The sequence below is a fragment of the Rhagoletis pomonella genome, unplaced genomic scaffold (assembly GCF_013731165.1).
Source record: "Rhagoletis pomonella isolate Grant_MI unplaced genomic scaffold, Rhpom_1.0 Rhpom_scaffold_00005, whole genome shotgun sequence".
Classification (NCBI taxonomy): domain Eukaryota; kingdom Metazoa; phylum Arthropoda; class Insecta; order Diptera; family Tephritidae; genus Rhagoletis; species Rhagoletis pomonella.
The window spans coordinates 37,245,847-37,263,290 of record NW_023458559.1 but is presented as its reverse complement, the minus strand read 5'-3'; the positions used below and the strand labels follow the sequence as shown (position 1 = coordinate 37,263,290).

Here is a 17,444-nt window from a genome sequence, read left to right as displayed (position 1 = left end):
CAGAACAACAAATACTACAACCAAGACTACTTCTACATGAAGGACTTTAAGACCTACCAATGGTGGAAATTGATGGGTCTGGGTGAGAACTGGTATGCTGCTGAGAAGAGTTACCCGCTACGTGAAAACACCTACGAAATTATGTCCGACGACAAATATATATCATTCATGAAGGATATCAAAATGTTCTGGCATCCCGTTGACTACACCCGCGATATTGAATTCTTCAACGAACACTCTGTGTTGTCCTACTTCACTGAAGATTTGGGCTGGAACTCATACTGGTACTACTTGAACATGGACTACGCTTTCTTCTTGGATGGCAAAACTTTCGGCTTGGACAAGGATCGTCGTGGTGAATGGTGGGTGTACAATGTTGAACAACTTCTGTCTCGTTACTACATGGAACGCTTGGCTAACGGTTTGGGCGATATCCCAGAACTCTCTTGGTACCACGCTTACGAACAAGGCTACGATCCAGAATTACTTTCATTCAGTGGTATTGGTTACACATACCGTAAGAACTACTTCGAAATCCAAAGTTATGGCAACTACGATATGTTGAACCTAGTTCAAAGCGCTCACAAACGCATCTACGGTATCATTGAGTCTGGCGTCTACACCACCCGCGACGGTCACAAAATCGATTTACACCAGCCACAAGCTGTCGAATACATCGGTAATTACTTGCAAGGCAACGCTGATACCATCGATACCATTGACAAGTACGTTCTCAACTCCTGGTACATGCTGACTCATATGCTCGTCGCTGACGTAGACTACAACGATTTCGAAGTAATGCCCAATGTCTTCCTGAATTACGAAACCATGATGCGTGATCCGCTCTTCTACAGCTTGTACAAACAAATCAGCACCGTATACTACCTGTACAAACAACATCTCCACCCCTACACCAGAGAAGAACTGACGCTATCCGGCGTTGAAATCAAGCGTGTGGAAGTCAGTGAAATGGTCACCTACTACGATTTGGTAGACTTTGATGTCACCAACTTAATGAACGACAAGATGGTGTTCGCTGATGGCGAATTCGTTTGGGACAAGGCATTATATGCCCGTCAGATGCGTCTCAATCACAAACCATTCAACTTTGACATCACCGTCCAATCTGACAAACCACAAAAGGTTGTCATCCGCACATTCTACGGACCTAAATTCGATGAAAACGGACGTATTATCTCGCTGGAGCAGAACCGTCAGAACTTCGTGGAATTGGATGAATTCATTTATGAGCTGACTGCTGGCGAGAATGTCATCAAACGTACATCCGAGGACTTCGATTGGGCTATTGAGGATCGCACCACTTACACTGAAATGTACCACTACGTGATGGCTGCCTTTGATGGCAAATATGAACTGCCATTGGACATTAGCGAACCACACAGCGGATTCCCACAACGCCTGATCTTGCCTAAGGGTTGGGAGAGTGGTTTCCCAGTGCAACTCTTCTTCTACATTGCGCCATACGAAGCAACCGTGGAACAGAACTCTAACTTCGACTCGACCTACTCTGCCGGTATTGGTTCCGGCACACGCCACATTGACAACCAATTATTCGGTTATCCACTTGACCGTCCAATTGATGAGAATGAATTCTTCGTGCCTAACATGTACTTCATTGATGTCAGCATCTACCACAACAACACACTCAAGAAATACTACGAGGGATACAAGAACTATGGTCAATTCGACTACAACTATTACAATGACTACTACACCAAATACTTCAATTAAATCAAGGGAATATATTTATCCAAAGTGGTATTTCTAAGGAAATTATGATAGTTTTGTCGTACGAAAACGCTGTGATTACGTTATAATATCTAGAGTATTTGGTCATCAAGTGTTTAATTAGTTTTTTTTAATTTTATTACAACAAATTAAAAAAGTAAAATAAAATGCAAACGGTTGCTACGGCAATTCAAAAACTACTTTAACTAAAACTGTTTTGTTTTTATGGATAGAACAGGGAATAATTAGCAAAGCTTAACTCCTTGTGGATAGCAGAGGCAGTTGATTTCGCCAGAAAGACTAATGGTTTCACGACTCCTACAGTGGGAGGAAGAACAATTCAAAGTTAAAGCTTTGTAAAGCTTTGATGGAAAGGGAGACCAATTAAAATTTGATAATCCTTTCCGATTGTCATATTTCAAAAATAAAAAACTTTTTTAGTGAATACGGTGCAGTATTTCAATGAATGTCGCATAAAATATCCAGGATCTCGTACAATTTGTATTATTGGGACCGGTGGATGTGTATGTTCGGGGTGCGGTCTTCTGACATGTCTAAATCTTTATGCACTCCGTCCTAATAGTCTCCCTAGACCAAACAAGTGCTACATGGTTCCCCAGAGTTCTTAAGGAATCTCTCTGGAGTGCCAATCCAGATATAAATCTCGGTCGTTTCAGATACAATGATTGTCGCAGCTATGAAGCTGTTGTTGTTGTAGCGGCTACCTTTGCCCTACTTAGATCGGCTTATCGCTCAATCGTTGTCGTCAAGCTCAACAAACGGGAGACACGGGAGACCCAGGAATTGAGTTACTCCAAGTGGGTTGGTCCAAATGGAGAGGGGCGTTAGTTGAGTGGGTTTTAGGGGACATGAGAAAAGGTGTTACGAGTCATCAGGTGACTCTCCGTATGCCGGACACTCATTGGGCACATCTAGATTTATCCTACTCAGGTACGAGTTTAGCCGGCTGGAGCAGAGTGAAGGTGGTGCGAGTCTCCCGAGGCAGACGAAGCTCTGTCTCGTCGACGTCAGGCGGCAGTGTTCCCAGGCAGTGTTCACAGGGAGTCGGTCACGACTAACACCAGCTCCCGGCCTATGAATGCCGTTTATGCCCTTTCGGGTGCATAGGTTGTTTAATATACCTCTGGGCTTCGTCCGTTAGTTCGTATAGATGCCTTCTCGCTGCTGTTCAAGCAAGTGTCTGTTCGGGCGCCCTCGTTTGTGGCCCCCTACTAGGAATTACTTACTTACTTTTACCCTCCCTCACAGGGCGTATTAGGGCCACGTCGAATAGGTGATGGTGTGACGCAGGAGAAGTCATCCAATGGCTGTCCGGAGTGCCGTATTTTGGCAAGTCTGTGGCCTCGTCCACCCAAATCCGAGTCGGTCGAGAAATCCGAGTTTGATTAAGAATTTTATTAACACTCTTGGTATTGTTATTCTACTTCCGGAACAATTTCGTGCTAATTGAAATATCTTTCTGATATGAAATTGGCCATTTCTTATAGATTTTGTCGCTGAACTCATATCTGAAAAATACGCACAGCATTTTAAAATACATCTCTTGTCCTTTGACAAGCCGCACAGAGTGCTTTTTGAACACTGCGCGCGAATTAATCGGAGCGCTTTCGACAGAAGCAGCATTTTGTTACGAAACAAAATGGCTTTGAAAGCTAAAGTAAATCCCTTTCAATTGTGGCCACTGAGCCACAATTACCCCTTGACCTTAAAAAAATTGGTCAAAAGTAGTGTTCTTCGAAACAAAACATGCAAAATACACGAGATTTATTCCAAAACAAAAAATGTATGTATTTTTGGTTATACTAGTTTTATAGATTTTGAGACGAGCAACACGATTCCACTGTTCAAAATTCGAAGAAAAACTTGAACACCTTAATTTAAAAAATTCATTATTTATTGCATTTTTTTTATTTGCATGCAGCTGTGCATCCTTCACTCAAATTTATATCCCTCGAACAATAAGTGCAATTCAAGACTTTTAATTTGAGCCAAGGTAGAAGCCTCTAGGCCCTCTGAGAGCCAAGTTATAAAAATTTAAACCAAACTTCGAAACTGATGTACTAGTTTTTACTCCGAAATTAGAAAAAAAATGTCGAATGAAATTTCGAAGTTTAACTTTAGAATCGTAATAATTTAGCTCTCAAAGGGCCTAGAGCCTCGGCTTAAATTAAAGGTCTTGAATAGCACTAAAACTGACTTGTTGTTCGAGGGATAAAAATTGTGTGAAGGATGCACAGCTGTATGCAAATAAAAAAATGCAATATATAATACATTTTTCAAATTGAGGGGTTGAAATTTTTTTTCGTTTTTTAAACAGTGGAATCGTGTTTCTCGTCTCAAAATCTATAATATTAGTATAGTTTTTTTTTCAAAGAACACTATTTTTGACAAATTTTTTTGAGGTCAAGGAGTGATTGTGGCTCAATGGCAATATTTTTCCTTGAAAGGCAATTAAATTAGTTTTCAAAGCCATTTTGCTTCATATGAAAATATTGCTCTGAAGTGTTAAAAAACCACACTGTGTGCCGTTGAGCTAGCTCGAATATCTTATTTTGCAGTCGAGAAATGTAATTTTGAAGTTTTAAAATTACTACGGTGTATTTTTCTCAAAAACATATGACTCAAAACATACGATTTGTAAAAATATAATTCATTTATAAACAATATAAAATATAATAAAATAAAATGTCTATCATACTTGGGCGTACAAAATTTTTCACGAGTTACCTGAGTGTTTATGGCGTTAAGTGCTGTTGTTGTGCTATTCACTTTACAGAATCCATGCTGATGCCTCGCTGGGGTCAGGTAGTTCGTTTAGTGGGTGAGTAGAAAGGCCACAAGTGTCTTCGCGGAACGAGTGTTATCGGATGATAAGACTCTTCTTTGTTGGCTGGTTTCCCCGGTTTAAGCAGTGAGACAAGTCTCCCCGTTTTCCAAATGTCCGGAACGATGAGGGTGGCCATGGACAGTTTTAGGACCTTGGTGAGGTAATCTACTCCCGCAGCACCAATTTTTTTTTTAGCATCAGCATGCGTATTCCGCCGGCTCCAAAGGCATTGGAAGCTTTGCCCTTCCGATGGCTACCTGAACCACACCGCTGGGGAAAGCAAAAGGCGCACTGGGCCACCACCATTATCTTGCTCGCGATCTCGACGGTACACATTTTATCCGGCGTAATTCAACAGTGTTGTTGCTGTGGTGATAGTGTGCAGCGTCGCGGGGAGTGTTTGCGACCGAGCAGCACAGCAGGATTCCACACACTCGCTCGACTAATCTCGCGTGGTGCGCAGTCCTGAACATGCATTAAAGTTTCACCAGCCAAGGCAGGAATTGCACTTGACTGATGTCACGTTACGGTATATTTTGGGCCTATACACCGATCAGATTGTAGGAGGGACTAGGAGCTGCCGGCGGCGGTGTGTTGGGGGGTGCGGTTGTGTTCGTGTGTCTGTCTATGGTTGTGCTGTGTTGGGGTGTGGTTAAGTTAGTGTTGTGTTGCTCGGGTGAAGTCTGTTTTGCCGTGGGGGCGGTCCGGTTTGTACAGCATAGGGCCACGAATTACGTGGTTCATTCCCACGACAGCCGGTTCTACGTACCGCAATGACTCGGGTTTTACCCGACCAAGGGCTGTTGTTTCGGCGATCTAACCCCGTTTAGGTAGGCGAAATCTCTCAAAAGTTTTACGTCCATAGGGCTACTTCTTCTTCGCATACTTTTGCTCAGGGCTGGCATTGAGTCAAACCCTGGACCAGAAACATATACCTGCTGCGTGTGCCAGAGACGATTACACCAAAACTCCACCTCCGCCAGATGCAATACGTGCAATAGGTAGAGCCATCTCCGAGTTTGCTCAGGCCTCACGACTCACAGGCAATGGACCACTGCGTAAGTGGCCCCTTGCTGCGCCAATCGAGCTGCCTCCACGACACAACAGAGTCCGCCTGAGCAACTCAACACTCACGCAACCTCACCACAAAACAATACAATAGACAATACCACAGACACAACAGACCACACTACAGATACAACCGCACCACCACCCACACATTCAGGGCATTGCTATCCGGCCAGGCGATGTCCAGCACGAAATATTTAACATATATATACCCCATGCCACCAGCTGGCCGGCAGGATTCACCCTGAAATAGGTGCGCTCCTCAGAGGTGAAAACCGTATGGTAGTTGGTGACTTCAATGCGCACCACGATCTTTGGCATTCAAGCCTGTCAAACGATCGTAGGGGAACTGACTTGGCTGAGTAGATAGACGATTCGACATTCTGCACAATGAACGACGACGCACCCACCAGGATTATGGGCAGCTCGCCAGACATAACAATAGTCAGCGCTGGTCTGATAAACAGCATATCATGGCGACCTATGCTGGCTTTGGCATCAGACCATCTGCCCATAGTCATCTCGATCGATAAACCAACCGCGGAACACCGGACCTATATACACTTTTCTAAAGCTGATTGAAAAGGCTTCGCGGAATTTACTGAGAGCACCTTCGCTGCGGTCCCCACACCAACCGACGTCTACCTTGGTGAACGTAATTTTCGCAGGGTGGTCACTGTTGCTGCAGCTCGCTTTGTACCGGCAGGATGCATCACGGACCCCCACCGAAACTTCCCTGCTGAAGCAGCTGCTCTAGCCGATGATCGTGACAACCTTCATCAGGCCGATCCCGGAAATCCCCGTATCAGGGATCTCAACGCGGAGATTCGGCAGCTTGTGAACGTATATAAGCGGAAAAAGTGGGAAGAGCATCTGAAGACTTGCAACTTCACCTCTGGTGTGAGTAAGCTTTGGTCAACCGTGAGGTCACTGTCCAATCCGACGAAGCACGATGACAGGGTCGAAATTTCTTTCGGCAAACATGCTTCGTCGGACCCGGAGCGCTGCGCGAGCTATTTTAGCCGACAGTTCATACCGCATCCTCCAGACCAGAAGGCTGCACAAACTGCCAACCACTTGTGCCCCCCTTGCTTTCACTAGCAGTGAAGTTCAGGTGGCCATCGGGAAGGCGAAAGCCTCCAAAGCCATGGGTCCCGACGGAATATGCATGTTGATGCTGAAAAATTTGGGTACTGCGGGAGTAGCGTACCAAACGGAGGTCCTCAATATGTCAATGGCCACTCTCATCATCCCAGATTCCCAGGAGATTTTTATCGACTGATAACACTCCCTTCTCCGGTAGCGAAGATACTAGAGGCCTTGCTACTCCCGTATTTCACGAACCACCTGACCCCAGCGAAGCATCAGCATGGTTTCCGTAAAGTGCACAGTACAACAACAGCACTTAACGCCATAAAGACTCAGATAACACGTGGCCTTAACCGTAACCGTCCCTGTGAGAGCTATTCTAGTAGCGGTGGACCTGTCGAAGGAGTTTGACAAGGTCAACCACTCCACGCTACTAGAAGATATAGAGGCTTCCTGACTCCCACAGAGGCTCAAACGGTGGTCGGTGGACGCGGTCACCCAAATGGGCAGCTGCTTGCAGAAGAGCCCTCGGCCAGGCACGTCAGGAGGCATCTCTACGAACTGACGGACGAAGTCCAGAGATTCACTAAACAACCTCTGGACCGACAGGCCCTGGACGGCATTCACAGGGAGTCAGTCTCGAGTTATGTAGACTCCAGACCTGTGAATGCCGTTCTAGGCTCACAACCACCGGACATTGACGAGACGGAGCTTCATCTGCCTCGGGGGACTAGAACCACAATAGCCCAACTGCGCTCTGGCTACTGCAGCAGGTTAAACTCATACCTGAGCAGACTAGACGCAGATGTGCCAAATGAGAGTGTCCGACATGCGGAGGAACACCCCATGACTCGAAACATCTCTTCGTATGCCCGGAAAACCCGACAACCCTAACGCCTTTGTCCCTGTGGACCGACCCTATTGAGGCTGCACGCTTCTTAGGGCTTCCGTTAGTGGAGCTTGACGACAACGACTGAGTTATTAACCGATCTGCGCGGGGTTGTTGTAGCCACTACAACAACAACAACAACGTGGTTCACTGCCGGTGAGTTCTTAAATCCGAGCAGGTACGGAGGTGACTCCACCCGTTGGAGGTGTTGGACCTGACCGAGGTGGAGTTGGATGCAATGGTCTCTGATATACGCAGGTATAGGTTTCTGGCCCTGGGTTTGACTTTATGCTAGAACAGAAGAATGCGGAGAAGATGTTGCCCCATGGACGAACAACGTTTGAAAGATTTCGCTGACCTAAACAGGGTTGGATCACCGAAACAACAGCCCTTGGTTGGGTAAAACCCGAGTCACTCCGGTACGTAGAACCAGTTGTCATGGGAATGGGCTATCCGTATTTATCGCTTCCTATTAATATTTACCACTGGAATTCAGAGCTTGAAATAATATCAGAGTTCAAAGTTAAGTAACAGATGGGTTTGAATATCAGAAACAAGTTTTTATGAAAATCGGAAGTAGATGGTATTGAATATGCACATGAATGCGTATGTGTGTATGTAAATAATTAAACAATTCTTATCAGCAAATGTTGAATAGTAGAAATATAATTATAATTGTAATTATAAACTGTAAAACTAAACTCACCTCCGGCGCTTAGAATATTAACAGCAAAGTTGATTGAAGATGCATATATTTTATATTTTTCGCTCTTCAGCACTGCTTACGTCTAACTATTTAGTATTTAACAATTTGATTGTGAAAAGAATTGTGTAATTGGTTTGATATTTTTAATGCTCGACTGAGTTGTATTGAGTGTGCTATTGCAACCGCCACTCGCCTTTTTGACAATAGGAACAGTGCGCACCTCCAGCATATTGAGTTGACGTTGCAGCGATTTCGCGACGTGAAAATCTTTATGCTCTTGCAGCTCATTGGTGACAACGGGCACTTTACATTCCTCGCAAATCACCGTATCCACAGTATCATCTAATGTGTTGATTAGCTCGGTGAATTGCTCAGATTCTGCCACACACGCTGGTACATTCGTAGATGTGGTTGCACCTTGAGTTGAGGGCTTAAGATACTTCATTATGCTTGCGCTACTTGTAGCACATTTGCCTCCTTCTTTAGTGCAAGTGACTTTTGTTGCTTGTACTGACGACTTTTTTGCTTTTTTATTCGGTGCAGCACTACTAGTTGCTAAAGGCTTTTTAGCACTCAATTGAGCTTTAACTTCCGTACGATATTCATCACGCAATTGCTGACTGAGTTGCATGGCCACATGATGGTCTTGATGCAATTGTATTGAACGGATGTCTGATGGTACATTAGATTTGCAAATTTCACATTTTGTCATCTTCAAAAGTTCGGCCCGCAATTCAGGGATCGCAAATTCGACATAACTTTCCTCATAAGATTGTGGAGTAGTGTGCTTCGAAGCTGCTGCAATCTCGTTGGGTTGGGGCACATGAAGTGGGGAGGTGTTATCCTGCAAAACTGTATATTTTCGCTTAGTGCTTTTTATATCATTATTTTTGTTTAATTTAGAAGTAGATTCTTTTGTGTCACCTACTATAAAAGCCTTTTCCTGTTGCAGTTCAATCGTTGATTCAAAATCGTTCCCTTTGGTTTCAAATGCCGTCGTCTTACAGGACTCCGTTGAAGACAACTGCACGTTGCTTGCATTTGCTGTTTTAGTCAAATTATTGGCTTCATCTTTTGTATTCTTTAAAATTTTTGCAAAGAAACTTTTTGATATGTCGCCACTTTTAGCCTCATACTTCGAAGTGATGTCACTACCGCCAACTGAGGAGCCCTGGCTTTCGATTTCGTTTTTTCTTGGTTTTCTTAGCGCATTGAAAAAGAAGCTTCGTTTTTCCGGTGGCTGCGCACTCTCCATTGTTTCATTTGTAATAATTTCGGGTGACGATGATTTTTCCCAATCTTTTGAATTTGTCCCAACATTACTTGAGCCACTTGGCTTATCTTCATGATCCGACGCACGTCCTAAGAAATGTTGCATGAATGTTGGTTTCTTTGCAACAAAAGGTTCTGCGATCTTAGTGTTCTTATTTGTACTAGCGTTGTCTAAACATACTGGCTGAGTTACCGTATTAACTATTTCGTTTTTCTTCTTAGCTGCCAGATTGGCAAACATTTCCTGCAATTTTCCTTGTCCACTTTGTATTGTTTCAAATTTTCCTACACTAATACCCAAAAATTTTATAGGGTTATTCAATATCAATGAGCTGCCAGGTTTAAAAAATTGCTTAGTGTGCGATTGTATCACATCTAAACTGCATTTCGTTAAAGTTTCTTGATCATAACCATTAAGTGGCGCTGAACGTGAACTAGATACCTCTTCTCCATCAAATTCTTGTATAAAACTAACAACCATTTGTTTAGCACGACGATTATTTTCGATCATATCCTTTTCTATGCGATCACACACCTCGTTGGCTAGCTCACCTAACCAATGCCGCAGTGTATTTAAACCGGTAATGTTGTTACGTCCCGGAAATTTTTTGCAACAGCCAATGCTTTTCGAATAGAACCGCGGCGTAACCGCTTCCAAGTCAACGCCGCGGCATATATAATAAAGCCAGGTGCTAGAAAATGAATAATTGCTCATAAAATACATACAATATCCATACATACATATATATTTTTTATAAACATAGAAAGTCGCATAACTCACCCGCTCTTCTCATCGAATTTCCTTTGCAACTCCTGCTCTGAGTACGGCAACAGCTCGCCTAGAAAGCGTATTTGCAAAGCCGCACAAATTTCTTCACCAAATTTGCCACCCAGTCCACGTATTTTGCCAACCGGCAGAGTTTCAAATAGCGTAGGTATCTGTGCCAATGGCAAAATGGTCTGCTTGTTTGGTTTATTCATGCCACAAGCTAGTTTTGCGAGTATTTTATTGTGCGCTATACCTGCGGAGCAGTCATAGCCCGTCTCGGCCTTGACTGCGGCGCGCACTTCTCCTGCAATAGCAGCGCCAATAAGCAAACGTATATCACTTTGACGTGCGGCCGTCATATCGCCAGCATCATGAGCTTCCGCAAATGCGCCCGCTTCGGTTTCTAAATCGGCATCCTCTATACTGGAATTATTACAACGTTTTGTAATTACATTTACATAATCGCCTATGCCTGCATATCCAACGGCGTATGTATTTACAAGTCCTTCTGGCTGAAGCATGGATGAACCCTATGAAATAAAACCCGAATTAGGTATTTTTCTTAACGAAGATTAAATAAACTTACTGCATGCATGCCTCCCAATCGCTTGTTAACCGATTCCGTTATATCCAAATACGCCTCATCAACAGAGGCGCGTTCCAGTAATGGCGTGAAGCGCTGCAGCACATTTGCCACTTCTTTGCCTGCGTCACGGTACTTGCCCAAATCGGCTTTTTCTCGTATGTTCGGCACTTTTACCAATTGTATTTCAGGACAACGCTCCTTTGCTTCATCGCCGCGCATGTGGCGTGTTACACCTTTGGCACGCGCTACATAGTTGACCGCAATAATTCTATTTAATATTGAACCACAGTTAGCTTTTTAAATAAACCTACTTTTGATATTTTTTAGAAATTACCCGCCACCTCGCCATGCGTTGTACTGCACCACTGCTAGCGGTTGTCCCTTCAATTGGGGATCAAGTTTTTCTTCGACTTGACAAAAGAAACAGTCCATGTCCACCAGCACAATTACGCGACTATACTTTTGTTGCATTGGAACGTAGTTTCGGGACGACATTTTTGCGAAAAACCAAATACTTTTTATAATAACAAAAACTGACCTGTGAAGAAATCCATCAAAAATCGAAACAAACGCGCCCGCGCGCCAAAACAAATGTTTTCAAAGATCAGCTGATGAGACGGGTACAGTAGATACTCGATTTGTGGTCAACATATTTTTTAACATAAGGTGCAATATACATATACATATCTTGCGTATTCACAACGGTGTCGTAAGTGTCGTATTGTTGTATGTCGCAAACTTTAAACGCCTAAAAAATACATTAAAGGGGTCCGTAAAGTACCATCAAAGTCATATTATGAATTTTTGCGGTGTTAAATAATAGTTGGTTGTCGTTTCAAGTTCTCTAATTCCATGTCCCCACCGGAGCTAACCACGTAGTTATGGCTGTTGAGTTGGTTTCGCCATATAAAAATGACAGCACTTAACAATTTCACTGAGGGCCTGTGCCAATCGGTAACTTTTTTCTCCGTGGTGAGACGGGGTGGAAAAATTTGCTATGGTGTACAAATAAATTGAATTTTGCTGTGTCAAATGCAAAGTAAAATTTTGACAGTTGAAAAACCAAACAAACGCTCGTGCGAAAGCTTTATTTTTGTGTGTTGCTGAAATTCTTAAAATTTATATTTATTTTATAATTTGCAAGTAACGTACGCTTTTTTATGCTGTTTCAGCTTTCATTTTCATGTTCACTCCTTATTACCCCCAAGCAATATTATGTGTATACATGGTTATAAGCTGTCAAAATTTTACCTAGCCCCATGAGCTAGGTAAAATTCTGACGTTCTTATTCACCACGAGAAATGTCAGATTTTTACTTTGATCCGTCAAAATTTTCTCTTTTCTATCATTTGGCACAGGCCCTGAGATGGTCCCCACGCCAACCGACGTCCACCTTGGTGAACGTAAGTTTCGCAGGGTGGTCACTGTAGCTGCAGCTCGCTTCGTACCGGCAGGATGCATCACGGACCCCCGTCCAAACTTCCCTGCTGAAGCAGCTGCTCTAGCCGATGATCGTGACAACCTTCATCAGGCCGATCCCGGAAATCCCCGTATCAGGGATCTCAACGCGGAGATTCGGCAGCTTTTGAACGTATATAAGCGGAAAAAGTGGGAAGAGCATCTGAAGACTTGCAACTTCACCTCTGGTGTGAGTAAGCTTTGGTCAACCGTGAGGTCACTGTCCAATCCGACGAAGCACGACGACAGGGTCGAAATTTCTTCGTCGGACCCGGAGCGATGCGCGAGCTATTTTAGCCGACAGTTCATACCGCATCCTCCGGCGGACAACGCCAAGCGTCGAGTGACCAGAAGGCTGCACAAACTGCCAACCACTTGTGCCCCCCTTACTTTCACTAGCAGTGAAGTTCAGGTGGCCATCGGGAAGGCGAAAGCCTCCAAAGCCATGGGTCTGGACGGAATATGCATGCTGATGCTGAAAAATTTGGGTCCTGCGGGAGTAGCGTACCAAACGGAGGTCCTCAATATGTCAATAGCCACTCTCATCATCCCAGACACCTGGAAGGTGGGGAGAGTGGTCCCACTGCTCAAACCGGGGAAACCAGCCAACAAAGGAGAATCTTATCGCCCGATAACACTCCTTTCTCCTGTAGCGAAGACACTAGAGGCCTTGCTGCTCCCGTATTTCACGATCCACCTGACCCCAGCGAAGCATCAGCATGGTTTCCGTAAAGTGCACAGTACAACAACAGCACGTAACGCCATAAACACTCAGATAACTCGTGGCATTAACCACAACCGTCCCTGTGAGAGAACTATTCTAGTAGCGTTGGACCTGTCAAAGGCGTTTGACACCGTCAGCCACTCCACGCTACTAGAAGATCCCACAGAGGCTCAAACGGTGGTCGGCGCATTATCTGACTGGTCGACACTCGTCGGTAATGTTTAGAGACAAATCGAGCAAACTCAGGAAAATAAAACAGGGGGTTCCACAGGGTGGTGTCTTTTCCCCGCTACTGTTTAACTTTTATATTTCAAAGCTCCCTCAACCACCAGAGGGAGTCTCGATTGTCTCTTACGCCGACGATTGCTCGATCATGGCGACTTGGAATGGAATTGATGACTTGTGCTCGAAAGTAAACGGGTATCTTTCCGAGCTTTCTCGCTTCTTCACTGCAAGGAGCCTAACCCTCTCCTCTACAAAATCCTCTGCGTCACGTCGAGGATACACCAATTCCGACGGTGAATAACCCCAAAATACCCGGAGTAACTATGGACAGCGACTGGATGCCTTCTGATGTCGCCAGAACACCGCATGTACGACGAGGCGAAAATGTCCCGATAAGGGAGCACAACACAATGCTCTGCAAGCAGTTTCTTGTTGTGAGCCATAGACGTGGCCACCCAAATAGGCAACTGCTTGCAGAAGAGCCCTCGCCCAGGCACGTCAGGAGGCATCTCTACGAACTGACGGACGAAGTCCAGAGGTTCATTAAACAACCTCTGGACCCGTCAGCTTATCGACAGGCCCTGAACGGCATTCACAGGGAGTCAGTCTCGAGTTACGTAGACTCCAGACCTGTGAATGCCGTTCTAGGCGCACAACCACCGGACATTGACGAGACGGAGCTTCATCTGCCTCGGGAGACTAGAACCACAATAGCCCAACTGCGCTCTAACTACTGCAGCAGGTTAAACTAATACCTGAGCAGACTAGACGCAGGTGTGCCAAATGAGAGTGTCCGACATGCGGAGGAACACCCCATGACTCGAAACATCTCTTCGTATGCCCGGAAAACCCGACAACCCTAACGCCTTTGCCCCTGTGGACCGACCCTATTGAGGCTGCACGCTTCTTAGGGCTTCTGTTAGTGGAGCTTGACGACAACGACTGAGATATCTACCGATCTGGGCGGGGTTGTTGTAGCCGCTACAACAACAACAACAACAAAACAACAACAACAACAACAACAACGACGACGATTGTATTTTTATGAGAAGCTTTTTTCATGACTGAGGTTTTGCCATTGTTTGCCGAGAGGCACCCCTATTTGAAAAAAACCTTTTTTGTTTTCTATTTTTTATGTTGTTGGGAAACTGGGCTTGAGCCCAGGCCCTGCGGAATGGTATTTTGCACTGCTAACCACTACACCACAGCGGTGACAGTATATAAACGTTAAATAGTTCGAGTGATGAGTGATGTCTGCTATACCTGCGCCATTGTCGCGATCGCGACGGTGCACATTTTATTCAGCGCAGCTCAAAAGTCAGTTGCTGTGCAAAAATCAAATACGAGCTGAATAGTTTTACGGTAATAAGTTGAACATGTTTAATAATGATTTCCATTGTTGATACTTTATTAGTATTAATCATTTCACAGTAGTACGTAATTGCAACTCATTCTAGAGGTTTTGTCAATGACCGGTTTTTCGTAAATTTTATTTTATTTGTTTTGCATATAATAATCTCTTAATTTACTTATCAACATTTTATTTTTTTTTCAGCAAAGAACAATGCGCATAATTTTACAAATACCTGCTCGCATATGTACGTATTTGGAGTCTACATACATACACACATACATATGTACATATATTTATTTACATTACAAAGATAATTAGTCAATCAATTCAATGTGGAAATAAAGAATTACTATAATAAACTTAGGTATATAAAAGGACTTTCCAAAAGTGAATTTGAATTATACACACATATGTATGCCAGATATTAATATGTATGTACATTATGTATGTGCTTTATTCAAGGGCATTTAACTAATCATGTAGGTAGAAATCAAGCTGAATGCCACAAATTTGCTTAACATAACTAATAACGTGGGCCGAAAATCTGCTTTTTTAGAATTTCGATAGGTAATGGCAAAAGTATTGTTCATTATGCTCTAAAAATAATTTGTGTGAGAAATGACGACTTTTGGTCAATATCTTAGGCTCGCCCAGGTCCATTAAAGTTCAAGTGCAATAAAAAAATTTTCTTAGCTTACTTCGATTCTCTACAAAAAAGGTCCATATACCAAATTATGTAGGACTAGTACTTTCGAAGATACTTGCAATTTTATTTTTAAAAAAATATTAATTAATGTATTTATTAATTTTAATTTTTGAGCACATTGAACTTTGATGGACTTCGACGAGCCTAAGATATTGACCAAAAATTGTCATCTCTCACACAGATTGTTTTTAGAGCATAATAAACAACATTTTTGCTATTACCATTCAAAATTCTTAAAAAGCGGATTTTCGGCCCACGCTAATAACTAATTGGTAATGATTTTATTTTATTTTTTTTTAATTCCTCGATATACATATCTTTTTGGTTATCATCGCTTACAATCCATATCTTTTTTTATTTTGTTTGCTTTTTATTAATTTGTTAATTGTTAACATTTTTTAGTAGCTTATACCTATGAGTGGAAGGTGCACGTTTCAGGTTCGTTTTAAGTTGACTTGATTTTTATTGAAGGAGCAATAGTACAAAAAGTATTTAACGCGAGTGAAAAAGAGATTGATTACACGCGTTCATAAGTTATAAAATAAATATTTCATCGTCAGCTATTATAATATAAGAACTACTTCTTTGACAGTATAATGCATTTACACGTAATTTTTACATTGCAAAGTTTACTAAAACTAAAGAAACAAAAAAGGACATATTTTTGCTGTGTGGATTAAGCTTTCGAATAGATACTGGTGGTCGTGAGCTTAATAATATTATTTTACTCGTTATTTTCAATTTGAAGGCAGTTAAAATTTTGTATACCCATGCTTTCGTTAATTATGTTTTTTAATATATTTCAATTTCTTTTCATCTATTATATTCTTAGCTTAACGCATTTTTATTCAGTTACAAATCAATAGGTTTGCGTGTCCCGTGCACTGCATAGGCTACAGCATTGCCTTTATATTTGTTTGTAAGCAATTGCTTGCCAACTGCTATTACAGCGCACGGGACATAGAGCTGTTCAAAATAGCTGTGTGGAAATGCTTGGTTAATAAATTTATAAAGTGATATTTGGCTAAACGCATAACTGCCGTTCGCCCCAATACACAATCCACATTATCATCACAGGCAACCGGCAAACAACGCATTTTATTTTATCTTTTGTAAATGGAATTCATGCGCACTTAATTTTATATAATTTTTAATTAATTTTATATGTGTAGGTTATTCGATTTTATTTATTTTTATGGGTGTAGTGTTTTATATCCTTTGCTTATTATAAATTTAGTTTAAGCTTAAGAGCCTTAAAATGTACCGTAGCAACGCAAAATAGTTATAGCGTAGCCACGGCTTCAATAATAACACACCTCTGGGTTCAATCAAACAACAGAATCTTTGCGTATCCTACAAGCAGAGGAACATACTTAAATCAGCATACAATTTCCAGCAAAAACACTTACCACATATAGTTTTCAGTCTGTGGTGCTCTCATTACACCTACGCCACCACCTAAACGTCTGTAATTCATACAACCACACAAACGCCATTGGTTTGTTTCGGGATCATAAACTTCAATTGTTTTTAAGTAGGCCGAGCCATCAAATCCGCCAACGGCATATAGCTGTCCATTTACTACGGCCAAGCCAACCTAAGAAAATGTATAAAAATAAATAATGCGTTTTTGTTGCTTTTTTATTCTTTAGTCAAACTTACGCCGCTGCGACGCGATGTCATCGCCACAATGGGACTCCATGTATTTGTATGCGGGTTATAGCGCTCTGCTGAAGACAATTCCATGCAATCATCACGCCCTCCGACGGCATATATGTAGTTATTAAAGACAGCGCACCCCAAATGTTTGCGGCGAGTGGACATGGGATTGACGGCACACCACTTATTTTGCCTGTATTGAAAAAAAATTAGTAAATAAGGCTAAGTAAAGGCTTATTCGAATTGAGACACAAACCTTGGGTCATAGCGTTCAACAGTATTTAATGGGCATTGGCCGTCAGAGCCACCAATAGCATAGAGATAACCACCTAATACAGCTAC

General features: G+C 42.8%; 3 protein-coding genes across 3 annotated transcripts in view; 1 reads left to right on the top strand and 2 right to left on the bottom strand.

Moving 5' to 3' along the window:
• Positions 1-1,890, top strand: part of LOC118740085 (larval serum protein 1 beta chain-like) — an 18,648-nt gene extending 16,758 nt beyond the window's left edge. Inside the window, exon 2 of the mRNA XM_036471578.1 lies at positions 4-1,890. Within this exon, the coding sequence (XP_036327471.1) occupies positions 4-1,752 (1,749 nt within the window). The 3' untranslated portion in view covers positions 1,753-1,890. The remainder of the gene's footprint in view (positions 1-3) is intronic.
• A 6,450-nt stretch (positions 1,891-8,340) lies between these two features.
• On the bottom strand, positions 8,341-11,613 carry LOC118738888 (DNA polymerase iota-like; the record flags this gene model as incomplete). The annotated part of the gene is given in 4 exon segments (XM_036469914.1): positions 8,341-10,313; positions 10,403-10,920; positions 10,977-11,244; positions 11,311-11,613. Coding segments are annotated over 4 exon segments (2,814 nt in total). The 5' UTR covers positions 11,472-11,613.
• Positions 11,614-16,231: 4,618 nt separating this feature from the next.
• LOC118738883 (kelch-like protein diablo) overlaps positions 16,232-17,444 on the bottom strand; it is a 61,742-nt gene continuing 60,529 nt past the window's right edge. The window contains exons 5-8 of the mRNA XM_036469904.1: positions 17,359-17,431; positions 17,106-17,295; positions 16,853-17,040; positions 16,232-16,796 (exon numbers count right to left, since the gene is read on the bottom strand). Coding sequence (XP_036325797.1) covers positions 16,772-16,796; positions 16,853-17,040; positions 17,106-17,295; positions 17,359-17,431 — 476 coding nt within the window. The 3' untranslated portion in view covers positions 16,232-16,771. The remainder of the gene's footprint in view (positions 16,797-16,852; positions 17,041-17,105; positions 17,296-17,358; positions 17,432-17,444) is intronic.